Genomic DNA, 23688 nt, shown 5'->3' with positions numbered 1-23688 from the left:
CACCCAAGTTACTTCATTTCTGGAAACCATGCAATCTTTCATTGGAAGGAGGATGACAGGCTGTTTCTATCTTTCCCTGCCATGATTCTGTCTTTGTAAACTCATTAATAATCCTAAAACTAATTCTCATCTATTTGCAGCTAACAGATGCACCTACATCAAAGTCGTGCTTTAGAGCAGGACTGCTGATGAGCTCTGAGTGTCCCGATGAGAATGTTGAATGTAAGGCCATATATTATATTTTCTGAAGTGCCCTAAAACAGGAATATCTGAGCATCACTAATTCATTTTCAAGGCCAGTATTGACCTATCAGACAGATTCTTCTTCTCTCTTAAAAGTAATATTTTAAGTGATCAAAAAGAGTCTATTGCTGTGACAGACACAAAAAGGCTGAAATAATAAAGGAAATGAATTTGCTAATCAAGGCATGGTGAAAGGCCAAAACCTAAATTTCAGATTAAAAAAGGCAATGTCATATGTCACTCACTAAGAAAGTCCCTTTGATAATACAAGCATAATAAATTATCCCATTCATTACACCTAGTATTTTTCTATTAATTTATTTCAGGTTTAAAAATTAGAAGACAAAAAACTGCCCTCATACATTATGAGAGGCTGAATGTAAATAAGAAAAAGGCCTTAAATAAGTAAATTGTAGGTGTTTCTCTCTGACAATGCACATGGCTGACTGTCGACCTTTTGCTTTCTGTCTTATCAACCTTCACATGGACAAGAAACAGCTGTGGTGATTCTTCAGCTCTAATTTACCAGTACCAATCCATTCCAAATCAAATGGCAAGACTGAGATTTGTTGTGAAGCATGGAAAAAACCTCCCAAAATTAAATACTATCAATCATAGAATTCTAGAACCATGGAATTGTAGAGTGGTTTGGGCTGGAAGTGACCTTTAATATCATCTAATTCCAGCTGCACTGCCATGAGTAAGGAACATTCCATTACTCCATTACTCAAAACCCCATCCAATCTAGTCTTGAACACCTCCAGGGTTCGGGAGTCTACAACCTTTCTGAGCAACCTGCTCTAGTGCCTCAACACCCTTATAGTAAAGAGTTTCTTCCAAATAACTAATCCTAAAACCACCCTACTTCACCTTAAGGCCATTCCCCTCTGCCCTGTCACTACATGACCTTCTGAAAAGTTCTGCTCCAGCTCTCTTCCAGGCCCCCTTTAGGTGCTGCACAGCTACTGAGGTCTTCCCAAAGTCTTCTCTCCAGGGTGAACAACCCCAGCTCTCTCAGCTTGTCTTCATAGGAGAGCTGTTCCAGGCCTCTTCAAGCCTTGCTTATCCTCAGACCTGCTCCAGCAGGTCAACATCTTTCTTGTGTTCAAGGCCTCAGAGCAGGATGCAGAAAGGCAAAATAGAAGAGCAGGAGCAGCTCCCTTGTCCAACAGGTCACATTTCTTTTGATGAAGCCTGTGCTGTGTCTTGACACGGTTTGCTTTCTGGGCTGTCATGTCAGCAGGTCATGTCCAGCCTCTCATTTAAAACATCCCCCAGTCCTTCTCTGGGCTGCTCTAAATCCATTCTCATCCATATTTGTGCTTGGGATTGTCCTGACCCAGGTGCAGAACTTTGCACTTAGATTTTTTGAACTTCATGAGCTTTGCAAGGCCCAACTCTCAAGCCTGTCAACGTCCTTTTGGATGGCATCCCTTCCCTCTAGATTAATTACAAGCTAGGTAAAAATAGTGCACAATATTAGTGTCCTGATCCTGGCTGAGTGTTAACATTATGCTTATTGTCTGGTACAGTGCTGTGTTTTGAGTTTAACATGAGAATCATGTTGCTTTAGCTATCATCAGAAAATGATAAAACGTGTGGGTTGAGATAAGAACAGTTTGATACATTTGCTCACCATTCACTGAGCCATGCCCCTCCTGTTCACAAGCAGAGATGAGCCACTCGCAGCCAGCCCTCTCCCAGTTTATACACTGAGTATAACATTCTGTAGCACAAAATACCCTTTGGTTCAGGTCAGCTGTTCTGGCTGTGCTCCCTCCTTACTTCTTGTGCACCTGCTTGCTGGCAGAGCATGAGAAAATGTGAAATTGAAAAGTCCTTGGCTTAGAGTAAGCATACTTAGCAACAGCTAAAACACCAGTGTATTATCAACATTATTCTCATCCTGATTCCAAACCACATCACTGTACCAGCTGCTAAGAAGAAATTAACTCTATCCCAGCTGAAACCAGGACAATGAGAATATGGAATATATTTGTCAGACATAGCAGGACACAGCAAAAAATTTCATGTTAATACAATTTATTACTCCCTCCCAGAGTCCTGGTCCCTGGTGTAGGAGTTGGCACTGTAATAGCAAAGCTAGGAAGATTCAGTGGTGTGGGCCATGGAGCCACTCAGTCAATTCCTGAGGAGTTCATGTGTTAACATAACATATTAAAAATTTCCTTCCCTACCTAAAATATCTTTTAATGTGATCCAATGAGCTGGAACAGTCTTTCCTCTGATGAATGTCCTAATTTACTTGTGATCCAGTAGGCTCCAGGTACAGGCTATAACTGCAAGTCTTGCAAGCTATCTCCACAGCTGCTTTCTCAGCAGGAGAGGATAAATTCTGTTCTCCACAAATGATTTGCAAGGAATGTCTGCAAGGAGAACACCGGAAGTCACTTTCTTCAGCAGCTTCTTTCCTCCCCCCTCTACACACATACGCCAAAGTGGGTTTTAGTAGAGGGAAGGTATGATCAAGAGAGCAAAAGGTAGTAAGACGCGAAGTGAAAGTATTTTTTAGCTGAATCATGGCCTTAAACATTCAGCCTACACATTAATCATTGAGTGACATCAAGGATTCACTTCAAAATTGGATCTGACTAGTGCACTTAATTTACCTACTGCACCAAACAGCTGTTCAGCTTCTGTTGAATTTGAAAGCAAATGTAATTAGTGCATGTTCACTGATGCTTCCTCATTACATTGCCAGCCCATATCATTGGAACAGTTAATTACTGCAGAGACAAAGGCTTGACTTACCTGATATAGTACATGATTATTCATCATTGATTCATTTTTTCTTCTTCACTGGTAATTTTGTTAACATCTATGACAGAGCTTAAAAGTGAATCCCCTTGATCTTTTGTGCTATTATGTCTTCTCAAATGCTAGTCAAATTCTCCAGGTAGCTTAATTCTCTAGATTTTATTGAGACGTGAGGTATCACATCAGTTGACACTGCATGCAACTGCAGAAATAACTTGATTACCTAGATTATAGCAAAATGTGCTGTTCGGTCACTGTCCATCCCAGCTGTCTTTGCACCTGGGGACTTTCCCAAGTGCATGCAAACCAAAGGCCTGCTGATGGAACCACATTCTTTCAAAGATGGCTTTAAAATAATGCTGAGGAAAAGGAAGAATATTCCATAGTTACTCTTGTTTTTAGTAGATCCACTCCACTCCCATACACGGCTTTTTTTTTTTTTTTTTTTTTAATGGCCTTAGTACTCCACCACTAAAATGGAGTTGGCTGACTTTCCATCCTTGCCTACCAGATGTCACAGGTTCCTCTCAGATCCAACCCCTTTTCTCAAAAGCAAGGAGTGTCTGCATGAAATGAGAGGACTCCACATTTATTGGTGACTTTTAGGCTGGTGAAGGACAAGTTGCTCAATACAGCTGTCAGTCCTGGGTGTCTTTGCAGTGCAAAAACTGTGCTGTGCTGGCATAGAAATACACCATACTCCTTAGAAAGGCCAGATTTAGTAATTTACTGCACGTGTTTGACATCATTGCCAGGCATATGCAAAAGAGCCTTAAGGTGTCCTGCTGCATCCCTCTCCCATCATGTTGCAGATGTATCTGGCTACTCTGGCAAAGGAAGGTCACTTGAATTGTTAAGGCAGGTTTTAGTGATTTGCACAGCACTGCACATTCATCACCTTTTCAAATGTGAAAATTTGTAACCATTCACAGAACAAAATGTAAAGAACCAAGGAAATTTATATAAAAATGTGTATGACCATATAGGATAGAGAAGCTATGGAGAGTTCTTACCAATGATGCTGAAAGAAAAAGGAATTTTTTTTTAAGTGGGATGTTCACTCAGGAACATCTGAGGAACATCTAATGAACATCTGAGGAATCGGAAGGAACTGAAATATTGTTCCTAAAGCAATTCAGGTGGCAAAAGTCCACAGCATTATTCCGACACTTAGATGTCAGTAAAGTAGAATTAAAAGGATTCTGCCACCTGAAAGAGATTGCATATTTTTTCAATGGCTTTGCATGATCTGACAGATCAGTAGCCTGACATTTATTTGGTTTGCTCATTCTCTCTGCTCATGGGTACGCTTCTCTTTTTTTATCTGATTATACTGCATGAAACTTTCTTATCATTATACATTTCACAAAGAATCCCAACAAAAATGCTGCAAGAGCAGTCCACAGTACAATACAGCAATATCTGATCTGCATATCAAACTCATATGGTGGCTGGGAGATGCATAGAAGAACAGATATTTGCTTTTACATGCTATACCACTCCATCTGTCTTTCAGTAAGCTTTAGAGCCATCTCAGTATTAGTTCATTTTTTAGGGTTTTGTTTTGGTTTTGATTTTTTCTTTTTAAGATGCCTTAGACCACAAGGTTATTTTTGGGGACGTCATTATATTTCATAAGAAAAAATTATCGAGTGAGTAAAATCACCCTGTGGAATGTAGATAACTTGGCAGTCACTGCTGATGGGGGCACAGATTAAGTCAAATTTAAGCCAAAGTTGCCTTTCACCTCCTCAAGGATCAGCTTCTACAAACTGTTCAAGTCACTAAAAAAGCATAAAACTCTCTTCAAATCAATCTATTCTGCATAGGAATAAATAAACTGTGAATTAGGCAATTTCAAAACAGGTAATTGCCTTAAATGAGCAATTTCCACCAGCTGGTATAGCCAGTGTTATTACCCACATAAATATTGACTCATGTATTAAGAGTAATTAATGAGAAAACAAAACTGCAATAAAGGAAAGAAAAAGAGAAAAGCAATCCTCTTAGAGGCCCGGAAACCCTTTTTTTTCTATATTTTGTATTTATCAATGCTCTAAAGTGAATTTTGCAATGCATATTTTCTTTGTTGTTCGGTAAAATTTCAGCCAAGCATTTCATAGTTATTTCAACTCATGAATTATGCAATAGCACATGACAGGAGCAATTTATTTGTATCTCTGGAGGCAGAGGAACTAAAACCACAGCTTTCATATGAGAGGTTTTGGGTTGGTGGGTTTGGGGTTTTTTTGTGTAGCACACAATCTCCTAAAATGGTACTTCAGAGACACAAGAAATATGTTGACCTGTTGGAAAAAGTCCAGAGAAAGAGGACAAAAAAATCATTCATTGTGCACTTCCTACTTATTTTGCCAAGGAATAGGAACATGTGTACAAAAGGTACAGGAGCAGAATGGCAGAAGGGAGGAGCATATAATAATATGACACCACCTTTTGCTTCTGGGGGCGGGAAGAAAGTAACACAACCTCGAAGGAATTTTAGGCTGCACATTTGGAGGAGCTGGCCAAGCTGAAGCAACTATAAACCTAAGGCCATGGGAAACCCCTTTCTAGTTGTGGTGACTAGTAAAGGTTCATGGGAGTTTGCATGTTAATGAAGTTATTCCAAATAAAGTTATGCTTTTATGATTGGTCAGTGATGTGGTACAAATATGGTTGTGTTCCCAGTTTGTGCTTCTGATTGGACCCTTACCCTCAGACCTACCCTATATATTGTAAAGTTTTCCTCAGCTCTGGGTCTTTGAAGGAGCTCTATATGTACAGCTTACTTCTTTGTTTTACTATTAAAGTACTTGCTTTATGGGCTTTCTTCATCATTCCTGTTTCTTGATCATCGATGTTAGTGACTCCCACTGACAGAAGCATCCTATCCCTTGTCTTCTTGCTGCAGATTTATTATTAAGTATCAATTATTAAAGATTATTAAGGATTTATTGCTGCTCCCTGCAGCTAGACCCAAGCAGCAGCACACATTCAAGCTGCATCTCTCTAGTCCTCCTTCTCTATCCTCCTCATCCACATCAGAATTTTCTTCCAGACTTCATTCCACTCCAAGGTACTACTAATATCCTTATTAATGTTGTCTGTGCTTTAAAGAGTAGTCCTGAGAACTTTGTAGAAGACATAGGAATGTCATAAACACTATTTTAGGAATGAGAAACATGAGCTGATACACAAACAGCAGAAATCTGCTGCAGAACAGGGACCTATTGCTCAGGTTGATCAAATATGGAACTTTTCTCAAGATGAAGTGAATCAAGCCTTAACTATGGAGTTACTTTTCATCTTAAAAACCCACTGTTTGGATTTCTCTTCTATCATGAATGAAAAAGATGTAAGGTAATCTTTAAAGTTTTAAGGATGTGACTCTTCCAAGGTTCAAACTCCACTTGAAATACAGGCTATCACATATAGCGTTCCCACAAAACGTTTGCTTTTTTTAGTGAAGTGCATCAGCCACAAAATGCTTGCTAGCATTGATTTTGCAACAGGCCACCTCCTCTTGCAAGTCTTTATTACTTTCACTTCAAAGGATGTAAGCTGGTCATACTGGTTACTCTTTCTTCTTCCTGGTGATGCTTATAACATCGTACTCATCATTTTCCTCTTATCACCAGCCTCTATCACATCTGCCATGAAGAGCAGTGAGATATCTGGGATCAGTAGTAGTTTTTCCCCAGACATAATGAATAACTGTATCTTCTTTAAGTCATTTACCAAGTACCTAGAGGTTTCTCAGTAGCTGCGAGCATAAGAGGCTAGGAGGATAGCAATGGGTAAGAGGCTAGGACTAAACTGAAATAGATGTTTCGTAACAGTGGATGAAGCTGCAGCAAGGTTTTAAAACACAGGGGTAGCAGTGGAAAAATCTATAACCTGAATTTTAGAAATTCAATAGCTTATTTAAAATTTTTGAAATTACATCTAAGAAAATTACAGCATCATTTGAGTAAAACACATCAATCTATTTTTTTTTTCTCCCTGAACAGGTATGTGTCAGTACATAGTACACAGTACAATGCATACAACTTGTTAGGAAGAAAAGAAGATAGAAAGAAATGTGTGTATGAGACACTAAAGAGAATTTTGACCTGTTTAATATACCTGCATGCAACATCTTGACAAATATTTCCTTCAATGTAGAATCAGCCTGATTTCAGGAATATGAACTATGTCTTGGTTAGCAGATGAAACAAGAGGCAAGGAAAAGGACTGCAAATGTCTAAACTGCTTCATTTTTAGCATTTTCCTAGCATGACTTTGGACAGGAAGTATTAGCATCCTCTCAGCTAGACATCCTTCAGGTCTAGACATCCTTCAGCATTTAATAAGACTGTTTCTAATAGACTGTTTAGCTGTAGCCACTCTACTTTAGGCCAGTTTACACATGAAGACATATGTCAGCTGTGAGCCTAAGCCTCAAGGCAGTCTCTGACCTCTTCCATGTAGAAACATGTATCTCAGTATCTGTACATACACAATTCATCCGTGACAATGTGGGTTCTCAGTGTTCTTATCTATCTTATTCCTAAACTCTACTGGTAGTGGTTGGTCCAGGAAAGATCTGCTACTCTGCTTTTTATAGCAGTGAAGTTAAAAGATACAATTCACTAAGAATAAAATACGAATGAGAATTGGAGGAAAAGGAGCCACCCATAACACAAACACTCCACAAGTCAATGCAAATCCTCAGCAGCTTCTGTGGGGAAGGCTGCTGAGATGCTGGTAAGACCACACCACCAGGTCTCAGCTCTGGGAAAGAATGAGCAATATTAAGCAGAACAGGACTGCAGAGAAACACTGGTTTCATATCCCCAAAAAGGAAAAAAAATAAATATTTTCATAACAAAATTGAGATTGCTGCAATTGTCATGCAGTATTGGAGGCATAAGATGATCTCCCCAAAGACAGTCATTCATTGTGCACTCCGTACCACACTGCAGAGCCAAACACTGATGAAACACTAATCCGGCATGTTTCTAAACAGGAAGAGCAGGAAAAGGACATGAGCACTGACCTATTGCAGAAGAAATATTCAGGACCATGGAAAAGTATGCTGGAGAGACATATCATCAGAAATTCAACTGATGATTTGGCTATACTGACAGAGCTTTAATTGAACTTTGAGATCAATGATGTATCCAGTTCTAGGCAATGTGCAGAGACAGCTGCAGCTCACTTCCACCACAACCACGAGGAAGCAAAACACGACAGGGAAGAATAGTGGCCAAGTGCTGGTAATACGCTATAAAACACTTTTGAAGCCAACAGTCAAGACAGAAATTAAACAAACTAACAAGCAAAGCTACTATTACTTGAAATGTACAATAGTTGATGCAAAGGCAGTACCATTGCCACAAAACAATTGTAAAGCAAACCAGCAGTTCAGCTGAAATGCTGTGTCTGACTGTCCACGCCAAAAAAAAGGAAAAGATAACAGTCCTTTGGTGGCCTCTCTAGCAGCCTAACAGAGATGTACAGTAAGGAGATCAACTCCTCCAGCACATACTGTAGTCAGATGAAGGCTCTCACAAGAGCTAGTAAAACACTCAAACTGCAAACATCCTTCAGGTCTGGTGGAGCTGCTGAGGAAGGAAGTGGGGAGAGGAGAAAGCCCAGACACCCTCAAGCTCATAGAAACCAGAGCTGGCAGCTGTGTTTTTTCATTTTTGCAGTCTCTAGCATTCTTTATGATGGTGGAAAGCCCTCAAACATATCTTGGATATTTGGGAAACCTCCCATCAGGGAACATAGCCCTGTTAAGAAGTCCCTGTGTAGTAATCCTGGAGATAGACTGCTTGATTTTTCTGGACCTAAAAAGGTTGCAATGTCAAAAGTAGGTTCTGGCATGCTGAATCACCCAGTCCCTTGCAATCTGCACTACGTCTTTTGCCAGGTGCTGCTGAAGGAAAAAAAAAAGGCTCCAGACATCGGCCTGCCCTCAAAGCTATTCCAGCGATAACAGATAAAGACAAAACAGGACTTTCAGACATCAGGCCTGCAGCTGGCAATGATTATTGTCTAAGAAGATAGCAGAGGATACCACAGGATGTCTTTATCAAGCTTAACAGAGCCAGGAGCAGAGCACTAGTCTAAACTCAAAGAAGCTGGTTCTCACGAGAAGAGAAATCTGCATTGTCAGAAATCTCTGCGATCCTGGGAACTTCCAAATGGTCCTTCAGAAAGACAAAGTTTTTGAAGTCAAGTTTAAGAAGTTGTAAGAATAGCCAAGTGCAGCATCTGCCGGCAATCCAGTGTAGAAGCAGAAGATGAAGTTAGGGAATGAAGAATAAGCAACACAGGTGGTGAACCAGCCTTGTAGCATTACTGTAATTTAAGCAGAAGGGATTGCAGAAGATGCTTAGGCCTCAGGATGAAGCAGAAGAGTGATAGTGCAGCAAATCTAGCAGCTCTCATCTTCTGTTGGCATTGGCACAGCAAAATGATGACTTTATACTGAAACAGAAATACTAACTGTGTTGCAGAGGACAGCCCCAAAAATCACATCATGTGCCTGAGGGCATTCTTCAAACACTTGCTGAATTCTGCCAGGCTTGGGGCTGTGAACACTTCCCTGGGGAACCTGTTCCAGCACCCAATCATACTCCAAATGAAGAACATTATAATAATATCTAACCTAAACCTCCTCTGACAGAACTTCAGGCCACTCTTTCAGGTCCTGTCACTGGTCACCACAGAAAGAGATCAGTGCCTGCCACTCTGCTTCCCCTCCTGAGGATGTTGCAGACTGTAATATAGGGTATAGAGAGGACCCTGTGCAGACCTTGGAGCAGCCTTCCAGTGCCTAAAGGGAGACTGCAAGAAAGAGAGGGTTTTTTAGAGCGTTTTATAGTGATAGGACGAGGGAGAAAATTACCTCAAACTAAAAGAGGGTAGGTTTAGATTAGATATGAGGAAGAAATTTTTAATATAAACTGGAAAAGGTTGCCTAAAGAGGTTGTGGATATCCCCTTTCTGGAAGTACTCAAGAGCAGGCTGGACTGGGGATCTGAGCAACTTGGTCTGGTGAAGTATGTTCATGACAGCGGGGTTGGAACTAGTTGATTTTTAAGATCCCTCCAACACAAACCATTCTATGATCTCTGAGTGCTCATACACATTCAGAGACATGCATTTTCCGGAGCAGGAAATCTCACATGATGCCTTCACGTCTCACTTTGCTGTAGACAGTGAACAAGACCGATGAAAAGGTACACAAGTCATAGGTGGCCGTAGAAAAGAATGAGGACGCGATTTAGCCGCCTCGTTGCCTCTGCTGGCTCCCTGTCCTTCTCTTGCCAGAGCCTCCATCAGTGAGCAGGCCGGTGGTCCATGATCCATGCCGGCAGCATCCCCATTCCCCGGGCTGGCCACACGGTGGGGCGGCCGGCCCGGTCCTGGAGCATCCGTGTCCCGGCGGCGGCTGCGCCCGGCAGGTGGCTCCTTCCATCCACGGAACGCCTCGCTCCGCTCCCTGCAGCCCGACCGCAGCCTGCTCAAATCTTTTGTTCCTCACAGCAATAACGCAGAGGCGTGCTGGAAGGTCGGCACTGCTTTCCAGAGCCCGATGGTTTAGGCTGGGATGTAACACACTTTTGGGTAAAGAATACTTTTTACAGAGCTGCGCACATAAGCGGGGTTTATTCATTGGGCCAGAATCGCATCTCAGTTCTGCTTGAGTAAATCTGAAATAGGTCAGCTGCAGCCAGTGGAGATATTACAGATGGGAATGACAGGGGAATTTGGCCCATTGTTCAAATATCTTCATGTAGAAACAATGTAGGAAAATTGAACTGTGACCAGGTTCCTTCATTATGGGCTAATGTGACTCTAGAATGACCCCTCTTAAGTCAGTGAAGCTACACAGGTGTGAAGAAGAGTGCACACAGAAGCCAGCACTGTTTGAACTGCTTGATCCAAAAGGAGCCATTTTGCATCTATTAATAACTTCAAGTTTATATTTTAAGGAAAATTATTTTCATAAAGATCTACATAAAATATAGATAGGCTTAAATCTTTAAGAGACACACTTCAAAGGGCCTTGACTTATTGGGAAGTTCAGACTGAATCAGACTTTTGCAGCTCAATCACCAGCTCTTAAATATTCCTAAACTCTGGCAAAGTTGCTGATTGTAGGGGGAAAAAAATATTTACTGGTGAAAAACATTCAAAATGTGGAGATTTTTTTAACTTGACTGGGGAAAATCTTCCAAAATGCATGGATTTATTGTGACCTTATTGAACTTAGGGCCTAAATTACTGGAGCTTGACATGGCTTCATAACAGCCCTTCATTAAATTTGCTGCCATTTCTGTGGATAGTTCAGGTTAGTATTTGGAAAGAAGATCAAAATGTGAAAGAGAAAGTATTCTTAGAATTTGTTTCACAATTTATTAAGGCATATCTGTTAGGGTGATGGAAGAGAATACCCTTGTCTGATTTTTTCCCCTCTATTCTGGTAATTTTTGGGTTTATCTCCCTCTGACATCCAATCGAATCACATTGAAGTACTCCTCAGTTTCTAGTGCTACTGAAGTTTTCCTCTTTCTGAAAGTCACACCATGTCTTTACTTTCCAGGCTATATCAGCTGGCACTAAGGGGGAAATACAAAAGCGTAGGGTAACACTGAAGCTGAGTTGATACCTTCCACATTCAGCTGACTATTGAAAACCCACCTTTCTTTTTCCCATATTAACCATTTCACACTTTCCTTTGAAATGCAGGAGGCTTATGAATTACAAGAGCTATGCTGTAGGTGTGAGTTACTTGAGCTTCTGCCTCTTCCAGGATGAAGTCGTCACCTGCATCAATAAACCTCCAGGGCTATTTTTGGTAAGCTCCACTGGGCTCAGTGCCTCCTGGGGGTTCTTCCAAACCTCGCCGTGCTGCCTTCCATGGACTCTGTGGCAGTCAAAATGAGTAAGAGTACTGCCTGAGAAATATGGGAACTGTGATCCAACATAACTCATTTAATATTCTGAAACTATTTTTCTTGATTCTGCTGTGGTTTATCCAGATATTCAGCATTTTCCACACCCTTGCTAGTATTGATGTTTGGTAGGGGCACTAATGCTGTCATGAGAAGAACTAAGCTATTGATGACTTAGCTGGGACTCTTCTTCCCTCTTTGATAATAAACATAATTCTGGCACCTTTCCATTTCCAGAAAACCAAGTAAGAAAATTACCACCCTTCTCAGAAAGCCTGACAAGGAAAGGGATTTGATGGAGCTGTCAGAAATGGGGAGACTGAAGTGAAGCTCACAGTTTGTTGTCTGTGTACAGGAACAAGTGGCCTGATGTTAAAAAAAAAGATGGAAAAAAAGAAAAAAAAATCCATTTCTGCTGTAGGGTTGAAGCTCTGGTCCTAATCATTTAGTTGCTGCAGAGCACATGCCAAGGTTTCAGACAGCAGAATTGCTTGGATCATTTCCTACGCACTTTGCAGAGTGGCAATTAGCAGCACAGTGGCATTAACAAGACAGCTTTACGTGAGCTTTCAAAGTAAAAACATAAAGAATCCCTAAAAGGACCAACTACTTGTAAAGTGTGAGAGGGAAGCTGAAGGCCTGATTTTTTGGAGGTGGGTGCAAGGCTTTGCCTGCAGGCAGCATGACTATCAATCAGAGCCACCCTCCACATCTCCCTGGCTCCCCCAAGGAGGGGAAACCTCCTGTCTTCTGCACTCGACCTTTGTGTTGCCTTTGCTGCAAGAGGATGGATGCCACACGTCTCCAAGTGCCCTCTCATCCACATTTGCTGTAAACACCCAGAACACCTGTTTGCTCTGACTCACCCACTCCTCATGCAGACTCTCCCTTTTTTTGACAGCAGACCTCACTCAGGTAGTATGTGCTGCTAATATCCTTTCAGGACCATGTAATAACATGCCTTCTCTCCAATTCCTAACATCCTTCAATCAGCTCAGCCAGTGGGCTAACTGCTTATGCTCCTGTGATTTATATAAGTGCAATTAATTTAAACTGCATCACTCTGGTGCTATGCTGGTGAAAATGCCCCGAGAGGGAGAACCTGACTGGTGAATCAGACCCTTTACTTTTAACAAACACACAAAAGAACAGATCCCGAGCCAGTGAAAATCTGCATGGCTCCATTCATTTCAACACACAAACTTAAACCAGCTCGAGGTCTGAATCACAGCTCATGTAACAGACTATTTAGATACAGACTAATGCCTCACATCCTGAAATGCAATGCTTTCCCAGAGCAGGCAGGGGACAGGGACTTGCCAGATGCAACAGAGCTGAGAGGGAAGCAGGACTGCAAATGAAACCTTTTAAAAATGCTTTGTGGATTTCTTCATTTCTGTGGAGATGAGGAAAGTAACGGATTGTGTCTCTGCAAGCACTTTCTCTCTTTTGGAAAAACCACTTCTCTTCCTTTTGCCCCAGCTGCGAAGCAAGTACCTGCAAAGTCCCTTTCTTTGCCACTTCCCCTTCCCTCCCATAGCCTGGGCGTGTTCTCTGCCACTTGGAAATTCATATGGCACCTTTCACTAACAGACACCGAACTTAGATGCTGAACAGATGAATCTTTTTAATCAGTTCTTGAAAATGGCTCACATTCCCTGCACTTGTTTTGGTATTCCCCGAGATTAAGAAGTCATGCAGCTTGACAAAGCACTTTGCTCTTGCATGTTTTAACAGACCCATTGGGCTTTTTTTTTTTTTTTTTTTTTTCCTTTACATCTATTCCAACACCTGCTGCAAAAACGGGCTGGGGTGGTCTCTGTCAAACACCCTCCACGCCTCCTCCCAAGAGGAGAGAGAGCTCCAGCGTCACACCAGCACGGCATGCCGGTATGTGCCCAGGCAGGTGTAGGTAATACACAACCAGGGGGGGAAGGGGTGGGGAGGGCAGACCAAGAGTCAATCAGAGTGTAATTTGTGTTAGAAATTTACCAGCGTTCAGCTGTCCATATTTCCAAAATGCAAATATTTTAAAATTAAAAAACCTATCTGTGACTAAATATCTCCTCTAAATCAATCTTGATAACCAGAACACTCTGTGGCACATTTATGAGGCTTTAATCTTAAATGAAATACATAACATAGATTATACCTTCATAGGAAATCAAGAGGTCCTGGAATATACTAATGGAGAAGGACATTTAAGAGACATTTAAATCAGCCTGTCTATAATTTTTGGGGGGGTTGCTTATCTATGCATCTTTTAACTGCTTTGGATAATTAGGAAAATTTCCTTGGCAGTGTCCTAAGATGATAGGCAAAAGAGTGACATAACTACTCCCAAGGAAGGTAAGGTTTTGCATTCTGCAGATTTTTAAAGTAAAAGACAAAGTATTCTTCATATGAGCAGTCTGAAGCAGTATGTATATTATATAAAGACTATCACCCTGCTCTGAAATATAATCCTCCCAAGGCTTCTCCCTCTCCTTGAATTCACTTGCAGTGTCTGTCTGGTCCTTCTGCCTGAAAGGGTGCAGGTTAGGGAGGCAGGCTGCTCGTCTCCAGCCTTTCCTAAGCACGACTCTTCAGAGGCAGCTCCCAAATGGAGCAGGCACACATTCAGTTCAAAGCCTTCCATTAGGTCTGCCGGCCAACTTGTTATCTTGTAGTGTCGTGTGTGTGTGTGTGTGTGTGTGTGTGTGTGTGTGTGTGTTTACCCCCTCTGCTCTTCGTGAACAGTTTGTCCCGTTGTAATTCTCATATCAAACATCTGGAAACCAGACTCGTTTAAAAGGAAAACAAAAAGCAAAAGAAGAAGAAAAAAGAAGAAAAGGAGAGGGAAAGTTGGGAAGAGGAAAAAGAAAAGGTGGAGAAAGGAGAAAGAGGTGGGGGGGGAGAGCGGGGAAGAAAAGGTGGGAGGAAGAAGAGAAAGAAGTTTCAATGCCTATGACTTATCCAGGTCGCTATCCGAGAGAAAAAAAAAATAAAAACTATTTCAGCTGAATCAGTAAACTGACCTTTATTTTCAAGAATTTTGAGCAATACATTTTTGGAGACTGCAGTTCTACAGAGCCACATCCCCCCACTTCGGAGGAGGGCAACGCGCTCTGCTAGAGCGCTCTCCCGCGTTCACAGCTGTCTCCAGGGGGAGGAGCTGAAACCCGAACCAAACCCTCCGAGTGGGATTGGATCCCTCAGCCAGCAGCCCCAGACCCCTCCCAGAAAAACAGCCTCTTTAAAAAAGTGCTTGAGAACATCCCGAAGCGATTGGAGGAGCGGAAAACCCTTCCCCCCTGCACCTGACTCGTGGGTATTTACGGCACTTTTCAAGGCGCCTCGGCAGTGCCACTGCACAAGCGGGAGTGGATGGGCTGCGCGGGGCCGGCAGCGCCGTAGGGACCAGGAGCGGGACCGATGCGCCCGCAGTGACACCGCGTGTGCCTGTGCTGCGCCGCCCGGGACCGCCGCGCCCACCGCAAGGACACAGACTCTGCCGGGAGCACAAACCCTGCATCCAAAATGCCACGCTCCTTCCTGGTCAAGAAGCATTTCAATTCGTCCAAGAAGCCGAATTACAGCGAGCTGGACACTCACACAGGTAACAAAACGAAATCGGGTGCCACCGCGTCGCTGCCGAGGCTGCGGTCGTTGCGTGGCAGTGCTGAGGAGGGGTGGGATTGCTCTGCAGGCTGGAGGGGACGGGTTAGTTCATCGCTTGCTCCTTTTTCTCCTGCGTACGAGGAGGGAGTTTTGAGAAATATGTCAGTGCTGACCAGAATGAATCACCAAAGTTTGCTCATCCACTTGAACGCAAGTTACTTAGAAAGGATTTGGAGTTTTCCTGTTCTGTATCTGTTGTTGGTGGAATTGAAACTGTTCAAATCCTTCAGGAAGTTTCACTGCTTCATTGTGTCAGGCTGCACAGATTTAGAAGCAGCGTGCCGCCTTGAAGAGACTCTCCAGCTGCAATTTGCGTGTTCAAGGGCACTGGCTCTACCCATCAGAATATTTGTATGAAGCAGTAATTCCTGAATCCTCCTTATACTCAGATTACCCTACTGAGTGTTTCATTTATGTGGCTTTTAATCCTCAAAGTGTTAATTTTGCTGTTTTTCGCAGTACTTTTTTGTTCTCTTACCTTAAAATATTTTTCTTTCTCCAGTGATTATATCCCCATACCTGTACGAAAGCTATCCAGTCCCTATCATTCCACAGCCAGAGATCCTGAGCTCGGTAGCTTACAATCCCATTACTGTGTGGACTACAACTGGGCTGCTACCGTCTCCACTACCCAATGACCTCTCTCCGCTCTCTGGATACCCCTCATCGCTGGGAAGAGTCAGCCCACCTCCACCTTCTGACACCTCCTCCAAAGACCACAGCGGCTCAGAAAGCCCCATCAGTGATGAAGAAGAGAGAATCCAGTCAAAGCTTTCAGACCCTCATGCAATCGAAGCTGAAAAGTTCCAGTGCAGTTTGTGCAACAAGACCTATTCAACTTTCTCTGGGTTGGCCAAACACAAGCAGCTGCACTGTGATGCCCAGTCTAGGAAATCGTTCAGCTGCAAGTACTGTGACAAGGAGTATGTCAGCCTGGGAGCACTTAAGATGCACATCAGGACCCACACGCTACCTTGTGTCTGCAAGATCTGCGGCAAGGCTTTCTCTAGACCCTGGCTACTTCAAGGACACATTAGAACTCACACTGGTAAGAGCAAGCATTACATTTGCAGTTTCTTGTTGCTATAACATCGGGATGCTTTTTTGCTATTTTTCTCTACAGGTGGAAAAACCAGCAGCGTTTCTTAACTAACCTTGAAACGCATCCACGGAATTTCAAATGAGTCATTAAAAGACTAAATTGTCCCTCTTGCAGGGAAAAGGGAAGGTGTGGGGGGAGCGGGGGGTAGCATGGTCTCATAACTGCAGGCCAGATACTGGCATAAATCAGCATTGCTTCCTTGATAATTTTAGGATGGCTTAGCCCACTTCCACTAGCTGAAGCATTTGCTTTAAGTATTTTATGTTAACTTTCAGGCTTTGGTAGTTGCTAACTTTAAGAAGGTTCCAGCTGACTCTGAAATCAGGCAGCATAAAACAGGCGATGCATGAGGGGCTGCTTTCTGACTCCTTGAGCAGCTGGCAAGTTTTGCAGGCATTACCTCCATTCCCTAAGAATTAGAAACCCATCATCAGCAAAGTGGTTGGTGTTTTTCTATTGAGGCAAAAATGGGGTATGAGTATAACACTGGGTACAATGTAATGTCTATACAGCTGTTTGCTGCTTTTTGGTCAAAGCCCTTGTTCCCCAGTAATTCACACAGCACTAAGCAGAAAATGTTCTATGGAAATATTTGAAAATGTTGGAAGGAGCCCAGTCTAAAAGTACTGCATGCACCTGTAGATGCAGGCAGTGTCAGCAGCTTGTTTTCAGAGACTGCACTTTACAACATATTCTCAATAGACTGGGGTTCTGCAAAAGAGCCAGCAGTGCTGAAAGCTGCTCTATCTGTAGCCTGATTAACTTTTTATTAGACACTTTTTTCTTATAATAAGTTATTTCTGTTTGTTCTTTTTTTGTCTTAGGATAAAAGTAGGTTTTACTTGTCCCAAACCTGTACTTTTTTCAGCTTTAAAAAAGATTTATCCTATTTTCTCTTAATGTTTCCTTTGTAGGAGAGAAGCCATTTTCCTGTCCTCACTGCAACAGGGCTTTTGCAGACAGATCCAATCTGAGGGCTCATCTGCAGACCCACTCAGATGTGAAGAAATACCAGTGCAAAAATTGCTCCAAAACTTTCTCCAGAATGTCTCTTCTGCACAAACATGAGGAATCTGGCTGCTGTGTAGCACACTGAGTCATGCAGTCAATGTTTACCTGGACTTGATGCATTTCTCCACTTGTGTTCCAGATGATAAGTGGAAACCCAAAGGCGTTTTCTTGTCTACTTTTCAGCCAAAAAAAAAAAAATAAAAAAAAAGAAAACAGAACCAAAAAAACAAAGAAACCAAACCAACAAAACACCACCAAGCAAGCAAACAAATAAACTAGTGGAAGAACTTAGAATGTCAGTAGAAATGAGCTTTAAGTAGTTTCTGTTCTGCCATACATTTGCATTCTTAAGTGTGAATTCTGAAATAGGGGGAAAGACGCCATGCATGACATTTCAAGTAGATCTAAAGGAAGAAGCATTATCAGCTTTCTTTATAGATGAAGCCAAATGTAGGTCGTCTTTTCTTGCTTAGAAAAGGCTTCAAAGTTAACAATACATTCCTGCCAAGCCATTTCAACCAAAGAAACAGTATTTTAAGTGGAAATTTTAATGAAAATACTACCCGAGTGAATTTTGCTAGACACCATTTATCTCAGGTGCCTTAAAAAGTATTCCAAGTTTACCTTAGTAAATGTTTAATATTTTTCATTGCTGTGTTTTTTTTTTATTTTATTTTATTAGAAGCCAAGGCCTTTATTAATGACCTGAAATGCTTTAAAACTGCATAACTAAAAGAGGGAAAAAAGTATAAGAGAATGTACGAAAAAGTAAAAGCCACAAATTAACTGCATGTGCCTTAAATAAATAAATTTTAAAAGATAATACTGTAGCTTCAAACATTCCTGGTGCATGCTTGACCATCCTTTAATATGGAATAGTTCCTCTAAACTTCATTTTTGTTTTAAAAAACGGGAATAAGTGCAAGAGAGGGGATCCATGGGAGTTTTACAATTATTTTTTTTTAAATGCACAAAGGAAATGCAATATTTTCAGCATTACCCCTCCAAGTGCCTTTTTTATTGATGATTTTGTAAAGTATGTGGACATAATGTAAATATTTTTATTTTTATATGATTGAATGTGTTATGAATGAAAGCAAATTGTTGCCCATAGCAGCATCTATAGATAACTTGAAGAAAGTGTGAAGTGAAATTGATGTTGTTTTCTAGCCACTTTTTTTACAATAAACATTTTTAAGTAAGATTTCTGTTGTTTGGTCTAATTAAACAACCGTGTGCATGCTTTGGAACATAGAAAAATGTGGAAGTCTCTACATGACCAAATGAAGATAAAAGTGAATTTCAGATGTGAAGACTTATTCCACAAGGTCTTAACATTAGAAAGGAATAATACATTGCATTTTAAAAGACTTTCCACCTTACAGTGCATTTTTCTAATTGGTGCTTTAGAACACTTGTTTTTCTCCTACTTACAACATTATGACAACCTTGTGAAACATATTTTGTCAAAAACATTTAAAAGCAATGTCTTTTTCTTGCATTCTAACAGATGAAAGGATGCTGTTAAAGAGGCCTTACAGGACTTTCCCTGGGACTTTCACATCAGGGAATATGGGCCTGATCCAAAGCTCATTAAAGTCAGTGGAGCCTTACAGGGGTTCAGCAGTGTTTGCATGATGCTCTTTTAAAGTAGTAGTCAAGTATAATACACTTTATATGGCAATTTCAAGATGATTAAAGATATTTTATTAAAATGTATTATATATCAGAACTGCCAAGTGAATGCATTATGACTCTATTTCAGCTAATATATCACAGGAAAGAAATTGTTCTGTAATAAAAGCTAGAAATCTTTCTTTCTTCAGATGATTTGATTAAGCACTCCAAGATCTGAACTACATGAAAGTATTACAACTTCAACAAACTGTGTCTCATCATTACTGACTGGTGTGAAACAACACCATTTTCAACTTTTAGCAAAGTTCAAAGCTAGAGAACAGACGAGCACCAGCTGGCATCCAGTCTGAAGACCCCTATGTCTATACCAGGGTGCCAACTGGAACAAGTGATAGCAAAAACTAAAATTCCGACAATTTGCCAAGAACGTTACTGATGTGTAAACACAAGGTGAGCATTTCATGAAAACAAGTATGTTTCTGCAAAATAATGCAATAGATCATACATGTCTTCTGTCTCCTCCAGCCCAGTTCTGGAGGAGGCCTTCAGCAGGACTGCACTGGAATAATGCAGGCAGTAGGCACAAGTTTTGTACCTTTGTACCTTTTCTCCACAGAAAGCAAATGAAGCTTTCATATTATCCAAACATTATAACAATGATTCCCTAGGAGCTGCTTAATTTATTTTTTTTTTTCAGGAAATAGTTGGGGAGTTCAAGAAAGATAGGGTTAGTGGGAATTTGTGAGGTAACATTTCAAAATGAACACATGAAGGCATCAAATACCCTTGAAAAGTTTCATGTGGTTTCTCTATTGATTTGCACTTCCATGTCGTTTGCTTTGAAGTTTGTAGGCTCCAGCAGCTCTTTGTGCAGCTCCTTCTTCCCAGAGCAAAGTTTACTGGAGTATGAGTAAAGCTCTGGCAGTCAATAGCTATTTGTACTGTTCTAGGTTTGCTCTCCTGTGCTGTGCCACAAAGATGTTTCCATTGTTTGAATTCACACTTTAAATTCTCTACACCTATAGTACATTAAACAGTGTAAGAGCTTGTCTTCTTGAGTGGAAATGCTACTGCTGTCCTCAAGGGAAATCAGATGAAAACTACATCAAAATACAGTATGCTAAACCAAACACAAGTGGAACTGGTCTGATTTGGAGATGACAATTAAGATATGCTACTTTGCATGCCTGTAACACCTGTACTCATAAAACACAAAGATGGGAAAGGCTAGAAGCTCTTTCGGCTCATCTTTGTAATTGGAACAGAGCACTCTATCACAGATCCCAGCTCTCTGTCCAGTTGCAGCATAAACTTCCCAAGCAGTTAAATTTCTCTGCTTTTCCTGTGTGACTGCTTTCTATTCCCTGCCAAGAGTTTCCCCAAAACCTATCCCATTAACAGTTGTACCTCATTACCTTAGAAATGCCCTTCTGCACCTGCACAAACTATTTATCAATGTAAATTGAATTCTGTTCTGAGCTGCTGGTTGATGACTCCTATGACTTTCTCAACACACGATGGAGAGGCTCCCTCCAAGGTCAATCTGTGCATTGAATCTCTTTGGCCACTGCAACATTTTCCACAACGCATCTCTTATTCTATATTCAAATAATCTTTTAAACTTTTAAAATATTTCTTAGGAAAGCGTGGTCCTTGTACTCTGAATATTTTCACTGCCTCTTTTCTGAAATCTGTCACTTTTTTTTTTTTTTTTTTTTTTTTTAATAGAATGTGGTCCAGGTCCTTCCTTTAGGATGTTCTGTCAACCTACTTTCAATGTTCTTTCAGTATTCAGAGAGGAGCAGAACCACCTCAGCACTTGTAACTGAAGTTACAAGTTAAATATGTCAATTTCTCAAGGCTGAAGGCAATAATTGATTCAGTTTGGTTTCCATGTCTTTCTTCCCTTGCTTCTGTTTGGACATGCTTTTCACTTCAGAGGCTGCAGAATGAAGGGAGATGTGCATGAAATGAAGACAGAACAAAGTACACTTTTAGGCTCAGAGCACTGCAATTATCCTACCATGTAATGCAGAATTAGAAAAAGCATGTTATACACTCACCAAAGGGTTAAAAGAAGTGCCTCTCAGATTAAGGCACCATGAAATCTTTCTTCTGTATTCTGCTGTATTATTTGGATTATTATAGTTCCTGTTGTCATTAAGCAAACTCAGGGCCTATTACTCTAAGCCACATAAAATCATATAAAAATGAAACACCGTAAAGATCTCATAATTTCAATTAAAAAAAAAACAACAATGGGAAACCTGGTAAATTAGTTCTGATGCTACAGCTGATTTCCCCTGCCACAAAACAAATCAATGTTTAATTTGAAAACTTTTATTTCTTGAATAAGACATTTTCAGTTACAAGTTATTATTGCTTTGGAAATAATAGGTTTTACTAGCTGTCCCAAGTGTTTGGTTTTGTCTCTTTAAAGTACGTGTTCTAAAAGTTAGATTCTATGAATTATAACTCAGGTTCACACAAGTATGAGGAGTGGAAGATGAGAAGTGCACTTCAACCTGCATATATTGTAGTATCAAATGATAGCTGCAAGAAATAAGAACAAATTGTTCTAGTGAATCACATAGATCATGGAATGATTGAGGTGAGGAATCACCTCTGCAGATTGACCAGTCCAACACCCCCCCAATGCTCGAAGCAGGGTCAGGAATGCAGTTTACCCAGGACTGTGTTCAGATAGGGTTTTGATATCCCAAAAATGGAGACTTCATGCCTCTCCGGGCAACCCGTGCCAGTGTTCAGTCACACTTACAGTACCAAAGGAGGTTTTCTTGCATTTAAATGGAATTTTCTGTACTTTAGATGGTATGCACTGCCTCTTGTCCTGTCACTGGGCAGGACTAAGAGTCTGACTGTATTCTTCACTCCCTCACATCAGGAATTTATACACATTAATAAGAAATCCTTGAGCTTTTTCTTTTCAAGTTGTATCGGTGACTCCAATATGAGAGATGCTCCAGTCTCTTAATTATTTCTGTTGTTCTTCACTGGGCTCTGGTATTCTCATCTCAGCCTCATACTGGTGAGCCCAGAACTGGACCTAGTGCTGCAGATGGGCTGAGTAGAGGTGGAAATGCATTCAGTTTCTCATGGAAGGCTGACAGAATGCATAAAATTTGTGGGAGCAGCCAAAGAAGCAGAAAAGAAACAAAAAAAGATGCTTGCATTCTGTGCTGCTTCTTCCCAGAAAATTTCTTTCCTTTTAAATACATACAAAGTCCTCAAGAACCTTGAAGGTTGTGGAGTCTGGGACTGTGTTCTCCAGAGACAGCAAGAATTGCCCTGACCCTTTGCAGACTGAAGCATATAGATGCCTCAGCCAAACCAGACAAGAGATTTGAAAAATAAAAATAGAATTAACAAGTTCACAATGGTGCTGTTTTTACATGTTTGGCAGTTTGGTCACCTTGTTCCTCTTCACTTACCTTTCCATTACTTCAAGAATGCCATCCAAATGAATGGTTTTTTTCTTCTTCTAATGTACTCACCATTTTGGGTACAAAACCAGAAGTGCTCATTCATGGCCCTCCTTCTTCTATTCCCCCCACATCTCTGCAAGACAAAAGTTGTGCAACATTTGCTTTCTGTTACATCTGTCACCTCTATCCCTTTTACCTGGGTACTGGATATTCTCACTTCTTTTTTGTATACCTCTTTTTTTCTACTGTCCAGTGCATACACTAAGTAGCTGCAAGGATGAAGGTCATAGACAACCCTCGCTAAGAAGGAATAAAAGACCTTTTATATCTTTCAGTTATACAATCATATTTTTAATTTTTTTTCTTTTATTTTGTAAAAAGAAGACATGGAAAACAGGAATCACATGAATACCAGCTCAAATTCACATGTTTCCAATATTTTTAGTAGCATTCACCCTCTGAATTTGGAAGAGCAACTGAGGTACATGCAGATATTCACTTCTTTTTTTTCACACAAATAGACAGAGAGTTGCACATTTAAGCACACAAATCCTTTCACTTCAGCCCTGGCTTGGGGGATCTACTTCAGATCTCTCAGAGAGGTGTCTCATTTTGTTGCTAGAGTACCCCTCAACTTGAAAAGTGATTTAAATGCAAACACGAGGGTGCTGTCTAGCAGGGCTAAGTCAAAGGAGAGTATTCTTCAAGCTGTTTGTCCATCCACTCAGCATAGTAATGACTGACAATGCCACACATTCTGGATCAGAATAGTTTCCTATAAGTTTTTCTTTATTTTACCTATAAAATTTATTTTATCCTATAAAACTGAGTCTTTTGCCTGATGATGGGAGACTACAGA

At 41.0% G+C, this 23688-nt stretch overlaps 1 protein-coding gene across 1 annotated transcript; it reads left to right on the top strand.

Moving 5' to 3' along the window:
- Positions 1-15228: 15228 nt before the first annotated feature.
- On the top strand, positions 15229-18949 carry SNAI2 (snail family transcriptional repressor 2). Its single transcript, XM_066330902.1, has 3 exons — positions 15229-15570; positions 16135-16680; positions 17649-18949. The coding sequence occupies exons 1-3, from the start codon at positions 15492-15494 to the stop codon at positions 17828-17830; spliced, it is 807 nt and encodes a 268-aa protein (XP_066186999.1). The 5' UTR covers positions 15229-15491; the 3' UTR covers positions 17831-18949.
- The last annotated feature ends 4739 nt before the right edge of the window (positions 18950-23688 follow it).

The sequence above is a fragment of the Sylvia atricapilla genome, chromosome 1 (genome assembly GCF_009819655.1).
Source record: "Sylvia atricapilla isolate bSylAtr1 chromosome 1, bSylAtr1.pri, whole genome shotgun sequence".
Lineage (NCBI taxonomy): Eukaryota > Metazoa > Chordata > Aves > Passeriformes > Sylviidae > Sylvia > Sylvia atricapilla.
The sequence above is the reverse complement of the archived record's forward strand: the minus strand, read 5'-3'. Positions and strand labels throughout refer to the sequence as shown.

What these genes read in the sequence shown, in the direction of transcription:
- SNAI2 (XM_066330902.1), top strand. Translation starts at nt 15,492, where the DNA reads ATGCCACGCTCCTTCCTGGTCAAGAAGCATTTCAATTCGTCCAAGAAG. An exon ending in CGAGCTGGACACTCACACAG is followed by an intron (nt 15,571 to 16,134) that starts GTAACAAAACGA and finishes TTCTTTCTCCAG; the next exon opens with TGATTATATCCCCATACCTG. An exon ending in ACACATTAGAACTCACACTG is followed by an intron (nt 16,681 to 17,648) that starts GTAAGAGCAAGC and finishes TTTCCTTTGTAG; the next exon opens with GAGAGAAGCCATTTTCCTGT.